The sequence below is a fragment of the Schistocerca americana genome, chromosome X, assembly GCF_021461395.2.
Source record: "Schistocerca americana isolate TAMUIC-IGC-003095 chromosome X, iqSchAmer2.1, whole genome shotgun sequence".
Lineage (NCBI taxonomy): Eukaryota > Metazoa > Arthropoda > Insecta > Orthoptera > Acrididae > Schistocerca > Schistocerca americana.
In genome coordinates, this window is record NC_060130.1 from 708,996,841 (window position 1) to 709,024,548 (window position 27,708).

General features: G+C 40.6%; 1 protein-coding gene across 9 annotated transcripts in view; it reads right to left on the reverse strand.

The window, feature by feature from the left end:
- Positions 1-27,708, reverse strand: part of LOC124555668 (ras-related protein Rab-7L1-like) — a 164,407-nt gene that overhangs the window by 25,494 nt on the left and 111,205 nt on the right. For 7 of the 9 annotated variants that reach the window (XM_047129661.1, XM_047129656.1, XM_047129657.1 and 4 more), the window contains one exon: positions 1,311-1,511. In XM_047129661.1, the coding sequence (XP_046985617.1) occupies positions 1,311-1,511 (201 nt within the window). Of the gene's footprint in view, positions 1-1,310; positions 1,512-10,472; positions 10,551-10,584; positions 10,719-27,708 lie in introns of those variants that run through there. The other 2 variants (XM_047129663.1, XM_047129664.1) reach the window with 2 other exon arrangements.

Consider the following 27,708-nt stretch of genomic DNA (forward strand, 5'->3'; position numbering starts at 1 on the left):
CCCCAGCATAAGTTGGTTCTGTATTAATGCATTGCAATAACTATTATGTTTCGCTGCCATGTCATAATCACATTCCACACTAGACCTCCACAAGTACTTGCACTTTAATTACAACCATCTGGGACTATGGAAACATCAGTAGTATTTGGATATCAATTACATCCTGAAATAAGAATCTCTTCAAATGATGGCATAAATTAAACAAGATTTGAATGTGTTTTGGATATCATTCCAGATGGATTCTCAGAGCCCCGATTTTAACTGTATTGGTTATTACACAAGTTTCTCTGAACTGTAACTAGATGATGAAATTTAAGATACGTCGTGAATACTGCTGGTCACAGAGACAATCATTACAAAGCATCACTTGTGTATAAGCATTGCCCTTCTTAATTATAGCCCCAGGAATATAAGTATATGTACCACTTGAAGACTTCACAGCTTCCCTGCTTATCACAGTTTAGTGCAAACTGGTCCTCATGACCAAATGATACCAACCCACTTCCCCTTTTGACAACCCTACAGATGCATTTCTTATATGATGCTGGACTATTCACTATCAACAGTATGATTCAATTACTAGCATCTTCCACACACTGCCATCCCCATGGCTTGCTTACAATATATATTTGCTTCAACTGTTCAAAACATATCTACAGGTCTTTTAGTGATGCTGCACAGCAGTTCCACATTAACAAAATGCTAGACCCCTAAGTAAACTGCTCATCTAATGTCTCAAAGTTTATGAATTTTTATGAAACTTTGCAGTGTAAGAACACATTTAAGGACACAAAGTAGTCTAGACAAATAGTTCCTTAGTAATGTGAGCACTCATTTGTTCCTTCACACAATAAATGCCTGTATACACATGTAAAACCCCACTGGCTCTGCACTGTTCAATGCAGTCTCATGCGCACTCACTGACTAATCATTTTCATGTTATGCTCTCCTTAGAATGTGATGAAAGTAATTTAAACATTTTGTTTTCTTCTAATGCGGTATTGTGATTTCCACAAACCATAGCATGTGATGGCTTCATGGCATTTGTGTTGATTTGTACAATATACTAGTCTTTTCATGTGACTGTATTAGCTGTTAAGATTTGATTACACATATATAGGAAAGAACCAGGGGGAATAACAAAAGTCAAGGCAAATAGTGTGTAAGGTAAAACCAAAGTTATATGATGAAACTCTGATGCAGGTATTTGCAACCGAAAACTCATTTACGACCTGGAAACCATTTGTGAATACTGCAGTGAATTTCCTGATACTACATAGATTCTATCACTTGTTAATACTGATTCTTACCAGCTATATCCCAAAGCTGAAGTTTTATTGTCTGTGTCTCAGACCACTTCAGAATTTTCAAAGCAAAGTCCACACCTACAGTCCCCTTGTAGTCTTTCTTATACGTATTTTGCACATAACGCTGCACAAATGATGTTTTCCCAACAGTTGGATCACCAATGATGATTACTTTGAACAGCTTCTCTGGCATATTAGGTAGTTCTGCAAACAAAAGATGGCCAGCTTTGGTGTTAATTATTACAGATATAGCAGAAAAATACATTTATTGTACTTTTACAAATGGAAAATATTACACTGGAAGGAATCTAAGAAAATACAGAGAAAGTAAAGAGTGACTATCGAGACACCACCAAGCAACTTTAATAAGGAAATATGACGTCACCTTTGAGGGATACTAATAACAAAGTTCTGCTCTGGGCATGCAGATTCCGGCTGTGGAGAAGTTTACATTAAAAACCAACTGAACTATCAACTTACCTTTCTCAGATTCTCATATCATATAATACCATACTTTCACCCCCTTTGTTTCCTTCCTTAAGCATCACTGCTCAATTTGCCTTGCTCTGTTGTTCTTAGTAAAAAATTATCCTTCCACTAGAGCATTATATTTGTCAAACACCAAAAGTAAAAACTTTGGTAGGGCAGGGCATAATTCAGTTCAAATTTCTAAAAGCCACTTTAATTTGTATTGCAATTTTGTCTTAAGAACACCTTTTTCTTTAATACTCTACTACCCTAAGTAACACACCAGCACTGCAACTGACTTTTCCTTCCCACCCTATTCCAGCATGAAACATCATTAGGAATGGATTAACACACTTCACACAGCGAGAGAGAGAGGAGGAGGAGGAGGAGGAGGAGGAGAGAGAGTGAGTGTTTTAACTTGACTTTAAAAAATATAATAAAATAAAAATTGACTGAAAAAAAATATTTCAGATGAAAAGTTAATATTTTTAATGGTGACATCTGTCTGTTCTAAGACTGGTCTCACCCACAGCTGCCACAACCTTTTTATTTTCAAATGGGAACCCCCATTTTTATTGCAGAATCAGGTGCAGCGAGGGAAAAAAAAAAAAAAACCCTATGGTTTACTCAAAATATTTTTCTCCATTCGTAGTAGATTGTGCTGTAATCAACAAAATTCAATTTTTCTGGTTTTTGTAATTAAGAACCAACACATTTAACTCTAAATTACATTTTCAATAAAAAATGTACAGTTTTTCATTCTAAATAGTTGATATCATTGTTAAAAATTTAATTTAGTTTTGCAAATTTGATTGCACAGTAAAGCTTTTATGCTTTGCTCCTCCTCAATGTAACATAGTTTTCTGTTTCGTTCGTGGTTGATTTCGATAAGCCTCCACACCACCAGGATGCTCGCTTTTGTTGACTCTCCTTGAATCTCACCATGGGGGTGATTGGTTTTATTGTGGTTTCCTATCCATCTGCCTTAATTCTCATGTCTATTACAGTGCCATCTGCTACCAATGGAAAAATTGTTTTGGATAAACCCTAGGTATTTTTTGGTGTATAATCTTGAATCTTCCAATTAAAAAGGAAGGGCACCCATTTGAAAATAAAAAGTTGACCCCCATGGGGGGGGGGGGGGGGGGGGCATTTTTAACGTAGACAAATGTCCACTTTGAAAATATTAACTTTTCATCTTGAACTTTTTTTCATATTATGTGTATTTTTTTTTTTTTTTTTTTTTTTTTAGTTGTTCCACATTAAAACAAATGCCCTCTATGCACACCATATTACACACAAAACTGTACTGATTAGCTTTCCATCATTAACACCTCTATGTCCAGTTGGATCAAACCCTTAACATTTATGTATTTCTACCTTTTTAGCACAGTAGAACAAACATTTCACCTTAACACTTGGGAAAGATTACCTCCAATAAAAGATCTGAATTAAGCTGACTATAACCTCTTGTTTTCCATTTCTTGCTAGTGAGTAGTAAGGCTGGAGGCGGGGAGCACTATATTAGAAAAAGTCCATTCTGAGGTTTTCTAAGCACCAGTATTATTTCACTTACATCAGTAACTAGAAGGTAATACTTTTTGTTGTATTAATGGGACAAGGGAATTTTAGCCCATGATTTTTCTTCCATTAACCCTTCTTGCCTATTTCAGTGTCTTCAAGAACAGATACAAACACACCTAACAGAGTGGTGAAATGTTCATGTGTAAAAGCACAACTGCCACATATTTCCTCTACTCATAACAGCAAGTAAAATCAGCATAAGAGATCTGCTCAGAGAGATCTGGCTTATTTTCTCCTGTAACAACATTGTGTAGATCCAGCTCTTTGACAATGTTACCTAGCAGATTACACAGACATGATAATAACAAAATATTGCCCACACTTTGCAGAAACATTTAACTATTCAAAGTGGCCTTACCTGAAAGAGCTGGTTTTATAATACATGATCATATATTTAAGCGAGTAAATATGGTTGCTCAAGCAGCAATCATTAACTATGTATTTAATTACGGCTTCAATTCTATCAAACTCACAGTTGATCAATTCCGTAACTTTTGCTGTATATCCCTAAATACTTACTCTGACCTTACCTTCACCACTGCACTTCATTATATCCAAACAGCTTATACTACCCTTCTTGATTCACATAAAATGTCAGATCTCAAAGAAATCCTTCTTTATGAGAAACTATCATGGAACTAGTGTCCTTGAAGACTTTTTTATAATTTCATGTGAAAATTGTGAATGTAAAACATCAATATCTCAATGACTGGTCTTGATGCAAGCTGTGCATGGAGATTATACTATTTGTTCAAGTGTGTAAAATCATCATGGCAATACACTTTTATATCTTTTTGCCTTTCTGACTGAAGGTTAATGGGAATGCTTCCACTGCTTCCTTATTTCTGCATTCTACATCTATACTCTGCAAATCACTTAAGTGCATGGCAGATAGTTCATACCACTGGCCGGCCGCGGTGGTCTAGCGGTTCTAGGCGCTCAGTCCGGAGCCGCGCGACTGCTACGGTCGCAGGTTCGAATCCTGCCTCGGGCATGGATGTGTGTGATGTCCTTCGGTTAGTTAGGTTTAAGTAGTTCTAAGTTCTAGGGGACTGATGACCGTAGATGTTAAGTCCCATAGTGCTCAGAGCCATTTGAACCATTTTTTCATACCACTGTACCAGTTATGATTTTTTCCCATTCCCTTCACATATGGAGCATGGGAAAAATGAGTGTTTAAATGCCTGTGTGTGCACTTTAATTAATCAATCTTGTCTTCACGATTCCTATGTGAGTAATAAGTAGGGGTTGTAGAATATTCCTAAAGTCATCATTCAAAGCTGGTACTTGAAACTTTGTCAGCAGGCTACTTCGGGAAAATTTATGCCCATCTTCAAGAGTTAGCCAGTTCAGTTTCTTCTCTCTGTGACACTCTCCCACAGATCAAACAAAACTGTTAACATTTGTGCTGCCATTCTTTGGATACATTTAGTATTCCATTAATCCTAATTGGCATGGGCCCCACACACTTGAGCAATATTCCAGTGATTTGTAAGCAATCTCATTTGTAGTCAGATTGCATTTTCATGGTATTCAACCAATAAACTGACGTCTACCACTTGCTTTGCCTCTGAGTCTATGTGACCACTCCATTTCATATCCCTTACGAAGTGTTACACACAAGTATTTACAAGAGTTGGCCAATTCCAACCATGACTCACTGATATAGTCATAGGGTACTATGTTGTTGTTGTTGTTGTTCTTCTTCTTCTTCTTCTTCTTCTTCTTCTTCATGAAATGCAGAGTTTTACAATTCTGAACATTTAAACCAAGTTGCCAAACTTTGCACCACTTTGAAATATTATCTAGATCTGACTGAATATTTATACAGGTTCATTCAGACAGTACTCCACTATAGATAACTGTGTCATCTGCATAAAGTCTGAAGTTACGATTAATATTATCACAAGATCATTGATATAAAATACGAACAAGGGTCCAAATAACTTGTATGGAGCACAGCTGAAGTTACTTCTATCTGATCATCATCCAAGATAATGTGCTGTGTCCTTCCTACCAAAAAATCATAATCCAGTCACAAATGTTGCTTGATACCCCATATTATCATACTTTTGACAATAAGCATAGATGTACTACTTAGTCAAATGCTTTTCGGAAATCAAGAAATACAACATCCACCTTACTGCCTTGATCCAAAGCTTTCAGTATGTCACGTGAGAAAAGTGCAATTTGGGTTTCACATGATTGGTGTTTGTGGAATCCCATCTTGTTGGCATGGAGGAGGTCATTCTGTTCAAGACAAATCATTATGGTTGAGCTCAGAATGTTTTCTAATATTCTAAAACAAAATTGATGTCAAGGATGCTGTATGGCAGTTTTGTGAATCACTTCTACTATCCTTCTTGTAAATGGTGGTGATGTGTGCTTGCTTGCTTCCAACTACTGGACCTGGTTTTTTGTTTGACAGCTCTGCTATAGAATATAGTTACAAGACAGGCTAACTCAGCCACAAATTCAATACAGAATTTGATAAGGATTCTATTGGGACCCAGAACTTTTTTCAATTTTAACACCACTGACATTAAAACTTTTCAATGGTACAATGATTAAATTGAGGCCATCCTCCTGGATTTTCCTTTTTGAAGGAACATTTGAAAATGGAGTTAAGCATTTCAGCTTTTGCTTTTCTACCATCAATTCCAATTTGTCTCATTCGTGAGTGACTGGACACCAACTTTGGTGCCACTAACAGCCTTTACATATGACCAGAATTTCTTTGTTTTGTTAAAGATCATTTGGCAGTATTTTGCTATGGTAATCACTGAAGGCTTTGTGCATTGCTCTCTTGACAGCCAAATGCATTTCATCTCACAATCTATAGCCCTAGGCTTTGTTTTACACCCACTATGCAGTAACATTTGTTTCTTTAGAAGTATCTTTACAGTGACTGTATTCCTTGGAGGTTCCCTCCCATTATGAACTGTTCTACTAGGTATGTATCTATCCAGTGCATGGTCAACTGTTCTTTTAAACTTGAGTCACAGTTCATCTACATGTTCCTGTCCTGTGTCGAGTTTCAAGTTCCTGATCAACATGGGACACTACTGCTTTTTTTTTTTATCTCATTTACTGACCATGTGTATCTTTCCACTAGTTTTCAGTTGTCCTTTGTACTTTGGTAATCATTGTTGCCACAACTGCATTGTGGACCTCTGCAAAGAGGTCAGATCTATTTGTTGCCATTAGATTTCAAATATTGCCACATGAGAGGGCTTCAGAACTGTCTGCTATAGGTACTTTTCTGAGAAGCATTTAGTAATTTTCACAGAATGTCTTGTCAGACCCACAACTGAAAAAACTAATATTCCCCAACGGATTGTTGGATGATTAATGTATCCACTGATTATTACTGTATGACTCCAGAACTTATATACAACTGACCTGTGGTTTTCTCTAAAGTTTTCAATTACATCACGAGGTAAGTCTGGTGGGTGATAGAAGGATCCAGTTACCATTTTATGCCAACCCCTGATAATGAGTTTTCCACAGTTAATCTCACCTGCAGCTTCAATTTCTATCTTGGCAGACCGGTTTTTTGTTTCCCCTTTTCTTTTTTTTCTGTCTACTGCAACAAATAAAACATCTCCATTTCCCATAAGCCTAGCCTTTCAATAAACACTTAAATTTCCTCCCTAAATTTCACAGCTATCCATTTCAGGTTTCAACCACTTCTCTTGCCTAGTATTATGTGAACTACACTGCTTTCCAGGAGCACTGCAAACACTTTACATTAGACCAGAATATCAAATCCAGCAGATTACTTACCAGAAATGTATAGCAATAATGGAAATTCCTGGATGGAAAAATACGTAAAGTGAGGAAAAGGCAACCACTTACCTAGAGATGACTGATACTTGCCGCACAGAAATGTGTAATAGAAAGCACTTCACACTAACTTTTGAGCTCTTGCTCTTTTTCTAGGTACAGTACACAGATCACACAACAAGCAGTATATGCAAATTTGTGTACTCTTCGCTAGGAAAAGGGCAAGAGCTCAAAAGCTAGTGTAACTGCTTTCTATTACCTGTTTCTGTGCACCACACACCAGTCCCGTATAGGTAAATGGTTGCCTTGCCCTCATTTTACACATATTTTCATTTATTGGAACTATATAGTTTAAAACAATTTACTGAATAGCTCTGAGAAACATCTCTCCATTTATTCCTCATAACCTATAAATATACTGAAATATTGTTATACAACCAGTAAATTTCACTTGAGGGAAGAGTGTAAACATTACCAAACAATCATTACATTTGGCTTCATTTCTAAGAAAATTTCAAAGTGGAATATCATTCTTAAACACCCTTATGCAATACTAGCAACTTCTACTGATGGATTCTTTATTAATTGCTTAAGCCATACCAGTACAGAATTGCACAGCTAATGAGGTTACTATTTTTTATTACAACAACATTAGTACTATTCATTAAAATAAATTAAACATATAAATTACAACAGAAGTGAAAATATATAGCCCTGTTGATTACACCATTCATACCCTTAATGGTTACACATTAATACATACAGACAAACAAAAGACATGCATTTCAAACATTATAGATATGTTTCTAGAACTTCTTTACAGTGTAAAACTGATGTCATTCTTTTTTAGCTTTGATTTCATTTTCATTGCCAAGGGATGCTGCAAGGTAATTGTATATTTCGACCCCAATGTACATTACCAACCAAGGCAAAATAGGTTTTTGAATAGGGACACACAAAGAGCTATTAGTCTTTAATTTTGAGTGTGCTAGTGTGCCATCCTCCCTCCCCCTCCTCCCAAATACTGGTGGTAGTGACACACGTATGTAGCGTAGCTCAAGATTAATGTTCATTCCTCATTTACCATGCTATCCACAATAATGCACTGCAACCTAACTTCATAAAAGCTGTAAACCAACAACAGAAACTTTTTAACGATGGGTGGCAGGGCAGACGGATGCGCACTGGCACTATGTATTTCTCAGAAACTTTTTTCTTTTGACCTTATATTTGAAGTCACTCTGAACTGTAAAGCTATGCCCAAAAACAAATATAATGAATTATTTACATTTAGTATCAAATTTAAATCTGTAATGAAATGGTAATTGTGTGTGAAAGAGAGAGAGAGAGAGAGAGAGAGAGAGAGAGAGAGAGAGAGAGAGAGAGAGAGAGAGAGATAGAACACAATGCGATGTCCTTACAGTTGAGAAAGACTGAAAGAGAGATGAAACTACTGTAAATATTAGAAATTGTTAACTATATGGCAGATAAATCTATCTCAGTTCTTTGCATAGAAGTTCCACATGTAAATAAACTTTCCATTTATGAATTTTTAACTTCTGCATTACATACTAGTTTGGTCTGTGTTGTGGCTCAATTATTTGCAGTTGGGACAATCAGTTGTCACCAAACATGCTAAAAACTGATTCACAATTTAAAAGTTGCTGAAGAAATCCATGAAAGTTTCTAGTTTTCAATCATCAGTATGTTTCTGCTTAATATCAACACACAATTTAATGTAACCACAATATCATTTAACATTTGTGTGCAGTAACTGACTTGCACCATTACCTACAACTCTCTAAATCTTTTTGGGTTAAGAATCCATTATAAAAGCTCATTATGCAAGTGTTCAGCCTATGTTCTACTGTATAATGGATTTCAGATAGGCATTGAGACTCTCTCTTCTCTTCATGCAATTTCACCACATATTTTGTTTCAACAGCTTTAATACTTTTACTTTAACCAGACAAGCCTGTCACGTCTTATCTTTATTAAGAGTAATATTCTGCTCCAATATGTTTGCACATTAACACACAGATTTAGAAATAAAAGCTGAACACTGTTTACCATAAGGAACCTTCAATCCCTATGTCTTCGTGATCTCTTACCATTATCAAACACACATGTAAATAATGCAGATTTTCCTCTCAAAAAAGTACAGCGGAAGAAAATCTAACAGGGAACATTACAGTCAGTCAAGTGGGATTAACATCAAATTCTTACCAGCATGAACAATTACACCAAAATATGATACTTCATTTGATTCTGAATACTGCATAAGAGTTGAAAAGGCAAGGGTACAGTATGTTACTAATTACTTTTAACATTTATCGTCAAAATAGAATTTACAATGGTGGGGGGTATTTATCTCTTTACAGAGCATTCACATACAATCAATTTTAGTGGAGATTCTAGAAAACTAATTATCAATAAGGAACACCTGTTCGAAACTTATGGAATTTCCTACATGTGAGGGCATCTTGGCGACATGAAAAACACACAAATAACTCCAAGTTCTGAGAAATGTAACTCGTTATTAGTATGAATAGGGACCAAATCAAAATGCCATCAGTGGTGGTGTTATCAATGTACTACACATATATTAAAAAATAAAAATCAATGTAAGTTCTCATGGTAGGAGAATTTGGGGGTTGAAAGTGCAAGACATGAAGAAGTAGCATTCTGAATACTTTCAAACCACATATGACGCTAAAGTGTAATCTGCAATAAACAATATCGCCTGACAGTCTCTAAAGAAAATTTGAGGCCAGAGGCAAAGTTAGATACAGTTTGCTGTAAGAGAAAATTAACCCTCGAGATTATTGAGCTACTACATGAGCTTTCTAAATGCATATAATATAAGCTTCTTAATATTTTATAGGTAGACAACAAAACTGCAAGATATTATTTACAAGCTCATGGGTCTGACTGCCTCTAGAACCAGCCGGATAATTTGGGGAGTAAACATCACTTCTCTTGTCGGTCCAAAATCATAAGTGTCGCTGCAATTGTTTCCTTTTACGTCAGTTCAAATGACAGCACTAAATAACGTACATAGCGAACCGGACCTACTTTACTTCAAACGCAGTTGAAAAAATGTTAACATTAACGTTAATTGAAAAACGTATATTCTTTTCTGTCACCTTATACAGATTTACTGGATAAAAATTAACTATTCTAAATTCCCTGGTTTTCACCACGGATATCAATTTACAAACTACTACGTTCAAGTTTCTTCAATTTGATTCTTAAGAAGACATTCATTATAAAAATGTACAGCAATTGCTTCACACACGCAACAGACGATTCTAAACTGTTTAGTACCAAACATCTTTTAAATGACAAGCGTCTCACGTAGCTGTCAAATATGCTTCTCCAGGAGGCATTGTGACAAATGAGAAACGAACAGCACAAAGTCTACACATTAACTTCTCACCCATGTATCCCTTCATATTGGAATCCTCGAGTCTGAACCGCAATCACCTAATATTAACTTCGTTTAAAAGAGTATCTCTCATCAATTATCACGTTCGATTCACAGCTCCCACTACATAACTTCCCCGCCATAATTTATATGTGAAGATATTCTCTTTGATCCACAAGTACCAACATAGTGTAGGAAATGTGTAAATAAGGTATATGTGTGTTTTTTTTTGTGATGTGGTAATTCTGTTTCCTTTCACTAGATCTCTTGTGCGTTACTCTGCAGATGTCAGAAAAGTAAAAGTTAGATGGACGTCATTAATACGCAGACATACTTGGTCCGTACAGACCTTACATAAGCTAAAGCAAGAGATGCGAAAACCGTGGAAAATTATGGGTCACATTTACTAGTACTGTTCTCAACAGAAATAGTACAAACCATTATGAAAATCAGATCAAGCGATATCTGGCAATCAACTGCACGCGTGTTTTGGAAAAATGAGATTCAAATTCCCGTCCGGCTATAATGATATAAATTTTGCAAAGTTTCTCAAAACTAGTTTAGGTGAACGCTAGGTTGGTTCCTGTAAAAATGGCATGACAGTAAAATGTATCCTGTTCCACATATTCTTGCATACCTGCTCAAACACCATGATGTCGACATTTAATCTACTTGTCTCAGGTGCCGTATAATTAATTAATGTAGGATGTAGGTAGATAAATACTGATTTCTTCGTAGTGTTCAGATTGATTTCAGGCTTGAAAAAGCATACAATCTGCGATGAAACATTATGTAACAGATATATTTCGCCAGACTGTATTGCAGCAGCTAAAAGTATGGAGATTTTAAAATACCGATACCGTACCGGTAATTATATGATTTCTAAGTAAAGGACACTTAATTCAATTGATGAGCCGCGCGTGGTAGCCGCGAGGTCATGGGGCGCCTTGTCACGGTTCGCGCGGCTCCCCCCCCGTCGGAGGTTCGAGTCCTGCCTTAGGCATGGGTGTGTGTGTTGTCCTTAGCGTAAATTAGTTTAAGTTAGATTAAGTAGTTTGTAAGCCTAGGAACCGATGACCTCAGCAGTTTGGTCCCATAGTACTTACTACAAATTTCCAATTTTTTCAATTGATGTGTGATTCTCGTTACTGTACTTATTAATTCACTCATTTGCGTAACGATTCCCTGCATGTTCCTGAGACTGATAATATTACTGTTTAGGAAGTCTGTCTGGACGATGTCAATGTCAGTAAGCCAGGCCACCACTGCTGGAAGATACTTGGGAATTTGGAGCATTCAGTTAATGGCAACCTAACAGGCCTCTGGAGTTCCCTCACAACTCGCTCGTTAAAATGTCCTAGTGTTTAGTAGGTGCATCCACTTGTGGTGGCAATAAATAGTGCCGTCTACGACTGAACGCTGTTTTCTTCTAGCGACCGAATCTTTAAACAGAACCAGCAGGACCACTCAGTGTCAGCCTGCCATGCTATCCGTGACTAGGCCCTGGTGATCTCACATTGATGCCACAGTGCAGCTCATAGTTGTGCACCTGCTCCACAAACCTACCCCCCTGGCCCCTCCTCCCGCCACATAACCCGTAAGTCCACATTGTGCCCTTAGCTCGGCGAGACGTACCACACACTGTTGCGGCCAGTATTGGCGTACGCCGCTGTAGAGTGGAGAAATGCAGTCACGCACATACAGGCATCCGCTTGGTTCAGAACAGACGAAAGAAGCGTACCCTACACCTGCCCAAGGGGTTCCCTCACAAACGCGCTTCACGAGTGCACTTTCTTTGTCACTTTCGCCACACAATCAGATCATTCTACAATAAGGCCTGACATCCTTACGATCCAAACATTTGTGTCCTACAGACCGTACTGCAAAAGAAGGACACTGACAGCTGTAGTGGGATCGGGGCAGCGCGCCTCAGTGTTGCCACAGTTCTACAGACAACTGATGTTTTCATTAACGTAGCTTCGGTACAGCCAGCAGCTTTTCGCACATCGCATTTGAACATTAGCAACAAAGTTGCCAGCAATCGGAGCCCTTAGGAGGCATAGCTAATAGTATGCAAGGAAATGTGGCCACTAGATGGCCAGTCGTGTAATGTCTAAGTACTCTTAGGTTTCGATTTGCGTTTTTAGTGCAGTGTATGGCTGGACTGGACTTGCCCCAAATTCAACACTCACAGGTTTACGTACACTGAAGAGCCAAAGAAACTGGTACACCTGCCCAATATCGTGTAGGGCCCCGGCGAGCATGCAGAAGTGCAGCAACACGACGGGGCATGGACTCGACTAATGTCTGACGTAGTGCTGGACGGAACTGACATCAAGAATCTTGCAGGGCTGTCCATAAATCCGAAGAGTACGAGGGGCTGGAGATCTCTTCAGAACAGCACATTGCAAGACATCCCAGATATACTCAATAATGTTCATGTCTGGGGAGTCTGGTGGCCATGCGGAAGTGTTTAAACTCAGAAGAGTGTTCCTGGAGCTACTCTGTTGCAATTATGGACGTGTGGGGTGTCGCATTGTCCTGCTGGAATTGCCCAAGTCCGTCGTAAGGCACAGTGGACATGAATGGATGCAGGTGATCAGACAGGATGGTTACGTACGTGTCACCTGTCGCAGTCGTATATGGACGTATCAGGGGTCCCATATGACTCCAAATGGACGCACCCCACACATTTATAGAGTCTCCACCAACTTGAACAATCCCCTGCTGACATGCAGGGTCCATGGATTCATGAGGTTGTCTCCATACCTACACACGCCCATGTGCTCAATACAATTTGAAACGAGACTCGTCCGACCAGGCAACATGTTTCTAGTCATCAACAGTCTAATGTCGGTGTTGACGGGCCGAGGCGAGGCGTGAAGCTCCGTGTCGTGAGGTCATCAAGGGTACATGAGTGGGCCTTCGGGTCAGAAAGCCCATATCGATGATATTTCGTTGAATGGTTCGCACGCTGTCATTTGTTGATAGCCCAGTATTGAAATCTGTAGCAATTTGTGGAAGGGTTGCACTTCTGTCACGTTGAACGATTCTCTTCCGCCGTCGTTGATCCCGTTCTTACAGGATCTTTTTCGGGCCGCAGCGATGTCGGAGATTTGATGTTTTAGCGGACTGCTGATATTTACGGCTCACTCGTGAAATGGTCATACGGGAAAATCCCCACTTCATCGCTACCTCGGAGATGCTGTGTCCCACCGCTCGTGTGTCGACTATTACATTACGTTCAGACTCACTTAAAACTTGATGACCTGCCACTGTAGTGGCAGTAAACGATCTAACAACTACGCCAGACACTTTTGTCTTATATAGACGTATATTATCTCTGTATTTGGGTACACATGCCTATACCAGTTTCTTTGCCGCTTCAGTCAATCATGATTTATACTAGTGTTAAGTGTATAGCTAGATTTGCTCCATGTGGGAGGATACTTAGGTTTGGTTATTGTGTTTTTCTAGCGTGGCATCAGTGAGAACAATTGGAGACTGCCAGGACTGTGAAGAGAGAGGTTTGTTATGTACTTTCTTCACTTCTACTACGACAAAATTCCGTGGCGAGAGCGAAAAGTCTACTCGCCTGCAACATAGGTGAATTTTATGTTTACAGACACAACTGAAAGGTTGATTAAAGTAATTATATTTAATGGTAATTGCATTATGTCTGTATTTTGGAAAAAGAATTTTAATATTTAAGGTCAAAAAGTGAGCTTACAAATTGGGAGAATGCACCACAATCATGAATTTGTAAGAGTACCATTGTCGATGCCCTTACTAATATACACCTACTTCCAGTGGCTATCACATAGCTGGTCTTCTGGAAGATTGCAGTACGTAACGGTTCGCACCAACAGGCGGGGAGTTCATCTGTTAAGATCACGCAGAAGCGGGAGAAGTTCAGTCTGCGATGAGCGACCGCTGATGGCGGTTAGTTAGCGACACCGGCGTCGGAACGGTTCATGCTAATTTGAAGAAATCTACGCATGATTAAAATTTGGAGGAGTTCAGCGAATAGAGGAAGTAATTCCACAACTGAGAAATAAGTTTTGTAACTATGTTTGCAAGGCATGGAAGTTACAAGTGGAAGTGAGGTCTCCGAATATTACGTGTGTTGCCGCCATTAATGCCACGTGGGTGTTTCAACATTAACAAAGTGACCGTTGATATTATCCGATCTTCGGAGAAGTTATATTGTGAGTCAATAAGTCAATTTAATCCTTCAGAACGTACTTTTCAAGTTAAATTTTACGTTGCTGCTAGACAGAGTGAAAGGCGTGAACTTGCATACGAGAGATTAGGGACCATTTTCTTGTTGGGTTGGGTTGTTTGGGGGAAGATACCAAACAGCGAGGTCATCGGTCTCATCGGATTAGGGAAGGACGGGGAAGGAAATCGGCCGTGCCCTTTCAGAGGAACCATCCCGGCATCTGCCTGGAGAGATTTAGGGAAATCACGGAAAACCTAAATCAGGATGGCCAGACGCGGGATTGAACCGTCGTCCTCCCGAATGCGAGTCCAGTGTGCTAGCCACTGCGCCACCTCGCTCGGTTCATTTTCTTGTCTTAAGAGTTAACAGACTTTGTTTCTCAGGTTACCCTCCATTCAGAGGCTGCCGCACGTAGCGACCGTTACTTTGATTTGTAAATAATATATAACCAATAATATATAACCAACCGATGTGTTCTCCACAGAGCCCGCCTTCCTCAAACATTAGTATTGAATCAACTGTGTAAAGAGCCAGACCAACAGGCATTACATGCATTGACCAAAAAAAGGATAGCGGTATGTAATATATAAACCATATGAGTTAAGCCATTAATAGCAAGTTTTTTATGACATCATCTAACTATGTACCTGTTGTTGCCGGAGAATGGCTAGTTTCTAGCTAAAATCTAGATCTGCCAATAAAAATTCCAAAGGACGGCAGATAGCTGAAATCTATTATTTACAAAGACTTTGTGTCCATAGAGTGACTTTTATCATTTCATCAATATCGTTAAATATAGATCCCTATAATCTTAGAAAGCAGTGCATCAGGTATGTTACAGGTACACGATAGAATTCAATAAACGCCTCTGTGTATCTGGATGTAATAGCCACTCGTCTTATCTCTTTTGTCCGGCAGCCAAGAGAACTATTACATGTGTGCACAGACAACACGAGACGTATGTTATGGCTGCTAAAGAAAACTGACAAAAGTGAAACCCAGTGTTGTCGTCACTGCATTTTGTAAACGCCCTCTTTGTTAAGTAATAGTTCTCTTGGCTGCCGGACAAAAGAGAGAAGACGAGTGGCTATTACATCCAGATACATACATGTAAGCATTTACTGAAACCTACAACGGACCACGTGTTGGGCGCCATATTGGAGAAAGTCTTGTACTGAGAATTCACACACTTATAAGAGTAGTGGCAGCCTCTAATATACACTGATAGAAAAAAATCGCAACACCAAAAAATAATTAAGGTAGAGTAATGAAATTTCGAAAACACATTTGTCTAAGTAACATATTTAAGTGATTAACTTTGCAAGATCACAATTTAATGGCCACATGAGCCGCCAGAATGTTGACTGAAAGCATGCAAACGTGCATGCATGGTGTTATACAGGTGCTCTGTGTCAGTTTGAGGGATGGAGTTCCACGCCTGTTGCACTTGGTCGAGCAATACAGGGACGGTTAATACTGTTTGTGGATGACGCTGGACTTGTCATCTGATGATGTCCCGTACGTGCTCGATCGGAGACAGATCTGGTGACCGAGCAGGCTGAGACAAGATGTCGATACTCTGTAGAGTATGTCGGGTTACAACAGCAGTATGTGGGCCAACGTTATCCTGTTCGACAACACTCCCTAGAAAGCAGTTCACGAAAGACGTACAAACGTGCAGTAAGGGTGCATGGGACAACCACGGCAGTGCTCCTGCTGTCATATGAAATCGCACCTCAGACGGTAATTCCAGGTGTGGATCCAGTGTGTCTAGCATGCAGACCGGTTGACTCCAGGCCCTCAACTGGCCACCTCCTAACCAATACACGGCTATTACAGGTACCGAGACAGAATGATCTTTCATCAGAAAACGTAGCAGACCTCCACCCTTCCCCCAGATGAACTCTCGCTTGACACCAACGAAGTCGCAAATGGCGGTGGTTTGGGAAACCACATCTACATGGATACTATGCAAATCACATTTAAGTGCCTGGCAGAGGGTTCATCGAACCACCTCCACAGTTCTCCATTATTCCAATCTCGTATAGCGCGCGGAAAGAACGAACACCTATATCTTTCCGTACGAGCTCTGATTTCCCTTATTTTATCTTAGTGATCGTTCCTCCCTATGTAGGTCGGTGTCAACAAAATATTTTCGCATTCGGAGGAGAAAGTTGGTGATTGGAATTTCGTGAGAAGATTCCGTCGCAACGAAAAACGCCTTTCATTCAATGATGTCCAGCCCAAATCGTGTATCATTTCTGTGACACTCTCTCCCATATTTCGCAATAATACAAACCTTGCTGTCTCTCTTCGAACTTTTTCAATGTACTCCGTCAGTCCTATCTGGTAACGATCCCACACCGCGCAGCAGCATTCTAAAAGAGGACGGACAAGCATAGTGTAGGCAGTCTTCTTAGTACGTCCGTTACATTTTCTAAGTGTCCTGCCAATAAAATGCACTCTTTGATTAGCCTTCCTAACAACATTTTCTGTGTGTTCCTTCCAATTGAAGTTATTCGTAATTGTAATACCTAGGTATTATAATACCTAGGTATTATAACTTATGGCTTTTAGATTAGACTGATTTATCGTTTAACCGAAGTTTAACGCGTTCCTTTTCGCACTCATGTGGAAGACCTCACACTTTTCGTGATTTAGGGTAAACTGCCACTTTTCACACCATTTAGATATTTTTTTCTAAATCGTTTTGCAGTTTGTTTTGATATTCTGATGACTTTATTAGTCGATAAACGACAGCGTCATCTGCAAACAACCGAAGACGGCTGCTGAGATTGTCTCCAAAATCGTTTATATAGATAAGGAACAACAAAGGGCCTATAACACTACCTTGGGGAACGCCAGAAATCACTTCTGTTTTACTCGATGACTTTCCGCCAGTTACTACGAACTGTGACCTCTCTGACAGGAAATCGCAAATCCAGTCACATAACTGAGACGATATTCCATAAGCACGCAATTTCACTACAAGCCGCCTGTGTAGTACAGTGTCAAAAGCCTTCCGTAAATCCAGAAATACGGAATCGATCTGAAATCCCTTGTAATAGCACTCAACACTTCATGTGAATAAAGAGCTAGTTGTGTTTCACAGGAACGATGTTTTCTAAACCCACGTTGACTGTGTGTCAATAGATAGTTTCCTTCGAGGTAATTAATTATGTTCGAACACAATATATGTTCTAAAATCCTGCTGCATATCGACGTTAACGATATGGGTCTGTAATTTAGTGGATTACTCCTACTACGTTTCTTGAATATTGGTGTGACCTGTGCAACTTACCAGTCTTTGGGTACGGATCTTTCGTCGAGCGAACGGTAGTATATGATTGTTAAGTAGGGATCAGTGGAGTACATGTTACAGGGAGTCTTGCTCGGATCTGTCCTCGCAGTAACCAATTTGTAACCCATTCTTTGTGTCACTGTTGTGCCATCTGCTGCACATATTGCTACTGCAGATGCAGTACGTTGCGCCATAGCCATACGCTGTACACGGTGTTCTTTCCTCCCAGTAGGGCCTTGTGACTGTCTAAAGTCCGGTCTTCTTGTGACTGTACATTCACGTGACCAACGCTACCAGCAATCATGAGCAGTGGCTACATTCCTGCCAAGTCTTTCCGCAATATCGCAGAAGGAACATACAGCTTCTTGTAGTTCTATTACACGACCTCGTTCAAACTGAGTGAGGCGTTCTTTACTAACATCAGCTCACTACCTCGGGTCTCAAAGGTAACTAACTAAAGCTCACGGCCGTTATAGCGTGTTTTTAAAGCTAATATGATTTGCATCTTCATAGTGGCGCTACTAGCGCCACTCTTATGCGACTCGCGCCAAATTTGAATGCACATTATCTTTCAAATGTACAAACACGCCTACCAACTTTCGTTTATGTCGCACAACTTCTTCTTGGTGCTGCGATTTTTTTTTCCGTCAGTGTACACCATACTGTTTACCGTTCATGAGATGAAAATTACCTTCCCTATTTATGTGATTGGGTGATGAAACGCCGACTCACGGTTTGCATCTATACGTTGTGGTGCTACCGCCAACAGCCTGAGTATTAACTGTTCACCCTAAGAAGACTCTCGGAGCAGTGGCTGACGGGAATAGCCGCTTCGATAGAAGTCAGAATATGAATTGTAACTTCAGACCGATATTCACTTGTTTCCAGTCGCTACCAACCTTAGCTTTTAGTGCTGTTTGCAAAGAGTACCTTCATCGAACATTTTAACAAATTTGAAGCAAATAAAATTCAATTACACGCTACATTTCTGTTGTCTTTAAATAGGCATGTTACCTATGGTTTCATTCACGAGTTCATAGACGCAAGGCCGGTTTAAATCCCAAGCGACACAAGCCACAGTTTGAGGCCCCAAGCTGAGAGGGGCGGTGAGACGCAGCAATTGTAGGGTTTCTGTAGAGAACGTGTCACAATTAGTAAAGATTCTTGGGGTGCCGAGCTGAGAGCGGCGCTCAAGTGCAAGATTTGTGTGCAGTGTGTATCACAATTAGTAGCGAAAACTGACACAGTTAAAGTGTATAAGGGAAAAGAGGGGTGGGTGGGAAGGGGAGCGCTAAATGTTAAGCCGCTTGTGTGGCAAGAAGTTCTCGAACCGGCTCTTTATATACACTGAATACAGTGTTGTGTGCTAGCTACCGTTGATCACTGTGCCATATAGCAGCGACTCTGACTGTGTACACAGCGACTGTGGATTTGGACTACCTGGTAAACACTACCCCGTTTGATAGGTGCTCTGATGTCATCATTGGCGTGGTCGTTCGTTGACTGGAATGCTATCTTCCGTGCAAAACACGATCGTACAAACATCTGTTGACAGTTTGTACGATTATATCGTGAATTACACAGACGGGGAAATAGTGGTTTCTTGCTTTAATTGTGAACACTAGTGTATGAATTTTGTACCTTGACGCGGTTCATCACAAATATGAAAGAATTGTTATGTCAACTGTTACACCAACAGATGAAAAAATATCTTCATTACTTCTCACTAAAGCTATCGATACCACAGAAAGGTAAACAATATGTAGCTACAAAAGTCCTTCATCATTCACCCAAAACATTTTTTATTATACTGCCTGACAAAGCAAGTGAAGTGCCCAGAAGGGAACGGGAAATCGAAATGAAACTTGGGTGACCTGAAGTTGTGCCCGACGGCTCTCCACGGAGGATATCCATGACATAGCATTGTGCCATGAGAATTCCTTCAATTACTACCATTTGGGGAACTTGGTGGCCTTGGCAGTACCTCAAAATCACACAGACAATTTGTAGAAACATGTGCCATGTGTGGACGAACATTGTCCTGTTGAAAAATGGCACCACAATACCGTTGCGAGAGAGGTGACGGAGGATATGCATGACATACCATTGTGCTGTCAGAGTTCCTTCAATTACTGCCAGGCTGGGAAGGTATGTGATATTGCAGTGATTACAAAATCGAATCAAATTTACAAAGAAATTGGCAGTATGAGTCTACCCTCCTCTGGTCTCGATGCTTGTACTGATCTGGTTGGGAAAAGTATTGTAAAGCTGATGTGTCCTCTCCTGATGCAAGATGACCCACAAGTGTTGCAACTGTTCTTCGATATGCTGGACACCGGCAGTGGGATGAAGTTGATATTCAAGCTGGTATCACTATCACATATATTGTATCAGGGATACATTTGGGGATCTTGGTGGCCTTGGTAGTATCTCAAGATCACACAGACAATTTGTAGAGATGCGTGGCATGTGTGGACGAACATTGCCCTATTGGAAAATGACACCACAATGCCGTTGTATGAGAGGTAACACATGAGAACGGAGGATATCTATGACAGACCATTGTGCCATCAGAGTTCCTTCAATTACTACCAGCCATGTCCTGAAGTTATACCTGATGGCTCTCCATACCATGATGTCAGGAGTAACACTACTGTGCCTCTCCAAAAGATTGGAAGAATGGGATCACATCCCAGGTCGCTGCCATACACACCGACGATGGTCACGGTGAGTAGTGCAGGACTGTGATTAATCGCTGAAAACAATGTGACACCTTTTACACCTTTCATTGGCCCTCCATACATTCCAGTCCCAGCACCACAACCAACACAGCTGTCTCTCTTGCGGTGTTAATGGGAGCCTACGCAGGGGACAGTAATTTCCTTGTCCGGCTGCTGCTATTCGCTGACCAATGGCGTCGGATGACATAGAATGTTGTAGGGAGTCCATTACTTGTTCTGGGATGGAAGGCGCAGATGTGAAGGGGTTACAATGTGCTAGGTGCACCATACAGCGATCCTCCCTTCTGATGATCAGACGTAGTGGATCGGAACTTTGAAAACACATAGCCCAGGCATCTCCTCAGGTCCCCATGCAAACCAACACTGGGCCACTGTCACACCCAAATGTCCTACAAATCTGGATATTGCACGATTCGACCAGCTGGCGAAATGGAGATTCACAACGAGGTCCCTTTCAAACTCTGCCAGGTGCTGATAACACTGTCTCATATACGTACACGGCATCTCCGTGTCCTTCACAGATATCATTCAACATCTGACGCTGTTCACGCCCATTATACACCCTATCAGGCCCAGTTACAGCACTTAACACGAACAACACTAACGGGCTCTGATGGGCATCCTACTTGTCACAGAAAATTGCAAATTTAACCATTTACATGAACGCCGATGGTGTGTATGTGTACGAAATTATATTGACATCTGACCACGTCTTCTGAGTACTTCATTTCTTTGCAAGGCATTGTAAAAATTAGTGACATGTGTAGGACAGAAAACACACATGTTTACTTTTGTTGTTAAGTTTACATCTATGTCTGTATTCCACAAGCCATAAAATTGCGTGTGGAGCAGAGGGTCCAAACTGCTCCCCCTCTGCCCCATTGCTACTGCATTCAGCGATGAAATGCGGTAAGAAATATTGTAGGTGACCGTCTGAGTAAGCTGGAATATCTCAAATTTTATTATCGTGGTGATCATGGAGATGTTATAAAAATAATGTGGAGGTGGAGATGGCGATGGCAAACAGCGCCCTCTGGTGGTGATGTTGTGAACTAAGTCAGTTGGTCTCCATACCTCAAGGTGAACACACAAAATTTGATATTTCCACCAATAAATTAGAATTTCCCGCCAAAATTTCAATTTCTCGCCATTTCGAGGGATGGGGTGGGGAGGGGAGGTGGTTGAGAGTTCCCTGAGGGGGTCTAGTTGCTGGTTGGGAAAACCCATGACATCATCAGGGGATGACGGTAATTAATTGATCAATTAATTAATTTGAACAATTAATTCTATATCATAAGAGATGCAGAAGCCCCCTTATCCCATTTCTCACTGTTTCCAACTTCTGGCTGAGTTTAGGTCCCAAGAGTGAAACATGGTGGGGGTTTAGTGATGAGTTTGGCAGCCACATCGTGGTAGTCCATGGGCCGCAAGGTTACTCTGCAAGATTGCATTACTGCCAGGGATAATGTGACCATTTTGGCCGATCGGATCAATTCCATGGTCCAATGTTTGTTCCCCAATTGTGATGCCCTGTTCCAAGACGACGGAGCACCTGTTTATAGAGCTCACATTGTCCAGGACTGGTTTTGTGAGTATGAAGATGAATTGTCGCAGCCTCCCCAGGCCACCAAAGTCGCCAGATCTCAATATTATTGAGCCTTTGTGATCTACTTTGGAAAGAATGGTGCGTGATTGCTATCCACCTACGCCAGCTTGTCACTATTTTGCAGGAAGAATGGTATGAGATTCCCTCGAAAGCCTTACAGGACCTGTATTTATCCATTCTAAGACGACTGGAGGCTCTTTTGAATGCAAACAGTTTTCCTACTCTGTACCGGATATGATAAAGCGCTGCATTTGTAGTGTCTCCATATTTTTGTCTACCCTAAAAACTTAACACTTTCTTCTTTTTGTATTTCATTGTTTGAGACACTTATTTCTATATCTTGTGGAATTCTGTGAGAAGTCCAGCAGAGTGTGTACTGAGTCTTCTCAAAATTCAGTGATAAATTATTTGTCGTGAACTGTCTATTTTGCAGCGTTTACGAATATTTCATTTGTCACCTTTTCAGTAAGGGAAATAGTACTACTTTTTATTAATATACTTGAGTCATCTGCAAAAAGGGCCAAAATTTGCATCTCCTGAAACTGCAAGTGGAAGATCATTTATCTATATCAGAAACAACAGAGGACCCACAAACAGACCTTGTGGTACATCATGTGTGATTGCTTCAAATTCTGAATATTTATTGTTATGTAGTTGACATGGAACTGATAGACATTGCTTTCTGTCAACGAAGTAGGTTAAAACCATGATCCTGTTCTGCCTACTATTTCAAAATATTTTAACTTTTTCACTAGACTCTGGGTAACAGAGGCAACACCCCTACACGTGCACATTTTTTTCACTTTTCGTCACATGGCACAGAGATAGTCATGGACACAAGAACACTGTCAGTGGACGCATTGGAAGCATGGAAGAAAGTCGCTTGGACTAGTGTGATACCCGGTGGTAAACTCTGATGACAGGATATGAGAACTTCGAACACAGCTTGAAGTGATGCTTCCTGCTTGCGAACAAGACATTGTTGAGGCAGGTAGCGAAGTTAGTATGGCATGACAGATGTTTACCAGGGATAAAATTAAGTCCTTGATGCGTCTACCATCATTACTCATCAGTTAGTGATACAAGTATCTACTTTTCAACAGTGTGCATCCGCTTATTTGCCTACAGTACCCTACGCTAGGTAGACATATCTAATTAATTTGTTTGTGAGTGTATTGGTGAACGGTATTTATGAAAGTTATGAGCGTCCCATCAACAAATCTCATTTATGGAAGTATAGGGAGTACCAGCTTCGAAGAACTGAAACTCCTTGCATGTAGGACAAATTGACACTTATTTAGATGCAGTCTTTTTTACCCGAAACCGTACGTATAGTTCTTGAAACAGCCATCGTTCGTCCAGAAACATCCAACGTACGGGAAGTTATCAATGTAAGTCTCTTTTGCTGGCCATTTTCGCAGCGGCTGTATATAAGTTGCAGAAGGTTACAAAAAGACGCCTTTTGTACGCTGCACATTAATTTTTTATTTTGTTTGTGCACCCAGACCGGTTTCGCCTTTTAAACAAGGTACCTTCAGTGGGTGTCCTAGAATATTATATGATTTTTTTTTCTTTGTCACATATTGGTTACAGATTTAAAACAGTTCACAGAAGATTTTCATAATAAAATGGAAAGGTAGTTGTAGACCAGCGTCTAATTCATTATTTGAAAACCATGCAGCTTTCCCTGGTGTGGAAAACCAGCCTCCAATTTTTCATGTAGGCAACTGAACCCACCAGCCGGCCGCGGTAGCCGAGCGGTTCTAGGCGCTACAGTTTGGAACCGCGCGACCGCTACGGTCGCAGGATCGAATCCTGCCTCGGGCATGGATGTGTGTGATGTCCTTAGGTTTAAGTAGTTTTAAGTTCTAGAGGACTGATGACCTCAGAAGTTAAGTCCCATAGTGCTCAGTGCCATGTGAACCAACTGAACCCACCCCACGGGATTGCCCAGCCAACAATGCCATACGACATTTACATTTCCACATAGTGCAGATAAAGTTCAGCAAATAATGGAATGACATAATACAGCACGTATGAGAGTAGACTTGAAAATTATTTACAGTGAGACAAAAATAACGTATAAGCAACATACCGAAAAGATAATACTACAAATTAAGAATAAAATCTTAGAACCAGTTGATGAGTTTCTGTACTGAGGGCTGTTGGAAACAATAACTAGATAGCCAAAGAAATAAATTATCAAACAAGTGAATTTTAAGATGTGTCTGCCACATGTGTATTACCACATTTGACTTGTGACAGTGAAGCATAAATTTCTACTGTGAAAATCATTCCAAAACTAAGAGTTGCTCACTGAGCAAGAGCTTCCTTGGTCCATCTGCCGTCCATGTTCTGCTCACCTCCGCTTCATTCTGATTAAAACTCGCATCACAGTATGTTTCTTCATCTATTTGCCTGTCTCTGCATATCATGCATCTCGATAATTACTAAGTACGACAGGCACGCAGATGAGGAAATAGACTAGTGTTTCTTTCGTTCTTTCTCGGGCCTTTGTTCTGCTCCACCGCAGGGTCGGCTCTGTTATGACGGATTTGGCAGTGTTAATTACAGAGCGTGGCTGGATGCCCTTCCTGCCACCACCCCGAACCCCCCGGGACAGAAGCAGTGTACCCCAGCTGTCTGCGTCCAGTATAAGTCATGAAATAGTGCGAACGTTTTTCAAATGTCTGTGAGTCGTGTAACTGAGGCGGAACTTGGGGACCAGCCCGGTATTCACCTAGCGGGATGTGCAAAACCGCATAAAATCCACATCCAGGCTGGCCGGCACACCGGCCCTCGTCGTTAATCCGCCGGGCGGATTCGATCCGGGGCCGTCGCGCCTACCCGAGTCCAGGAAGCAGCGCATTAGCGCTCTCGGCTACCCTGGCGGGTAGGAAATAGACTGGTGTATGAGACATAATTATGATGGACCAAGGAAGCTCCTGTTCAAGGAGCAACCCATAGTTTTAGAGCGCAAATTTATGCCTGACTGCCGCCAGTCAAATTTCGCAAAGCACATTGATTGTTAACTACGAGTCCACTGTCTTAATTAGTGCGCCAAAAGCTGCAAGAATGGGAATACTGACACAACTGACCTCCAAATTAACGAATGAGTAGTATTACCTTTGTTATTGTTTTCGTGAGAAATTTCCCATAAATGATACTATTATTTAGTAAGAGTAGCCCGAAAATTGGTATGGAACCCTTCGGGCAAGAGCACTAGCTTGTCCCCTGCGGAGATTTTTGTGTTGACTCGCAGTTCCATATCACAACCAACAGCTATTAAGAAGCCAGTTTCTCAGCCATAGCATTCCACCATCAACAGCCGTTAAGTATTTTGTTTATCAACCATAGTATTTATTTCACCGTGTTGACGCACTTGCCTGATTTTCCTCTTCACTGTGGGCTTTACTTAAAATGCCTCTGAGCACTAAGGGACTTAACAACTGAGGTCATCAGTCTCTAGAACTTAGAACTACTTAAACCTAACTAACCTAAGGACATCACACACATCCATGCCCGAGGCAGGATTCGAACCTGCGACCGTATAGGTCGCGCGGTTCCAGACTGCAGCGCCTAGAACCGCTCGGCCTCCCCGGCCGGCGTGGGCTTTACTCTTGCATTCTTTTGGTACACCCGGGTAAAAATAAGCCAACAAACCTGTAGAGGAAGTTACTAAAGTCAAGAACCCTATTCTTTGGTATCATATCTCCAGCGCCTCTACATGTTGTACTTGAGAACGAAGTAACAGAATAGATGCGTCTGTGGAGGGAAATTGTCCCCTCTGGAATGCTTCGTTAATATAGTGCTGTCGTGTACATTACTACAGTGATTAAGATCCTATTTCTTGTGAATGCGCTGCCTTAATACTTCCCAAAGCCCGAAAAAGATTCAGTTAAAACACAAAGTAACACGAACTAAACAATTTTTTTGTTCAGTTGAGATAAAAATAGCAGTTGAGGTGTCATTAGCCGTACATGATGCAAAGTAAAGCTGTCGTTATAGATCTCTGTAGACCCTACTCATCTGAACGAGCTATTTAAATTAAGCTCTTGGATAAGATGTAGAGAGCCTATCAGTCAAAGAACATAAAACTCAACAGCGTCTCTCTGTGAAAACCACAGTCTCATAAACAAAAGTAATAAGCAGTGACGGTCTGTCCTTAAGATGACCTTACAACTAACAAAAACTGACTAACTGGAAAGCTACGGAGGCGGAATCGGTAAAGGTTCGACGGGCTGTTACATTTCGCTTCTAATTATAAACATCAAAGAGCAAATCATGAGGACAAGTGAATAATGTTTTGTGGTTACTTAGTTAATTAGTTCTTTCCTTAATTCCATGTTCCCTTGGTCATTTGGCCAATTTCTATCGAAATGATATAGGACGAATCAGTTTGTAGTCTACTCGCTGAGAAACCAGGCGTTGCCTGGGTGTTTTTTTATTCCATACTTCAATTATTCCATCTTCTCTTTCCCCTCTCTCTGTCCATCTCCTCCTCATCCTCTCTCTGTCCATCTTCACACCCTCTCTCTCTGTTAACCTCCTGCTCTCCCTTCTGTCTGGCTATTACCCTGTTATCACCTCCACCCCCATCCTAATGTGAGACTGGTGTTTTTTTACCCCTGCAGTAGTTCTTTCCATACAGTAAGTAATATGTGTACCACGTTTCGTTGAGATCGGTCCAGAGGCTTAGGAGGAGATGTTGAACATGTACATATGTGATATATATTCCACACAAATAGGTATGAGTCTCTGCTGTTTTACACCATAAGATTCCAGATAAGGAGTTAATGCCGTATGGCCTGATCACAGATCAAAATATTGATTCGCTGCAGTACTCATTCTCGAAATTGGATTGACACGAAGTATAGCACAAATGAGAGATAAATTGCACTTCATACTTTTTAAAAGTATTTCGGGTCAACTAAATATCAACAGGTCGGTTACGAACATTTTACGTCGCCCCTTCTCTTCCACATCCCCAGGGCAATGGGGATTCTTACTTACGGTATTTTTATGCAAATAATAAATCCTGTACCTAAGAAATTTGGTTGAAATTGCTCCAGGTGTTTCTGAGCTATATTTCAACGCCACCCCCTTTTTTCCCCATCCCCTATGGGATGCAGGTGGTTCTTACCCCACAGTGCTTCTTTCCAAGCCAATAAGTAACGAGTACACTCCTGATTCTTTAAGGAATCGAACTCCCCTGCATAAAACAACTTCAAACTTCTGATTACTTTCCAAATGAATTAATGAGTCA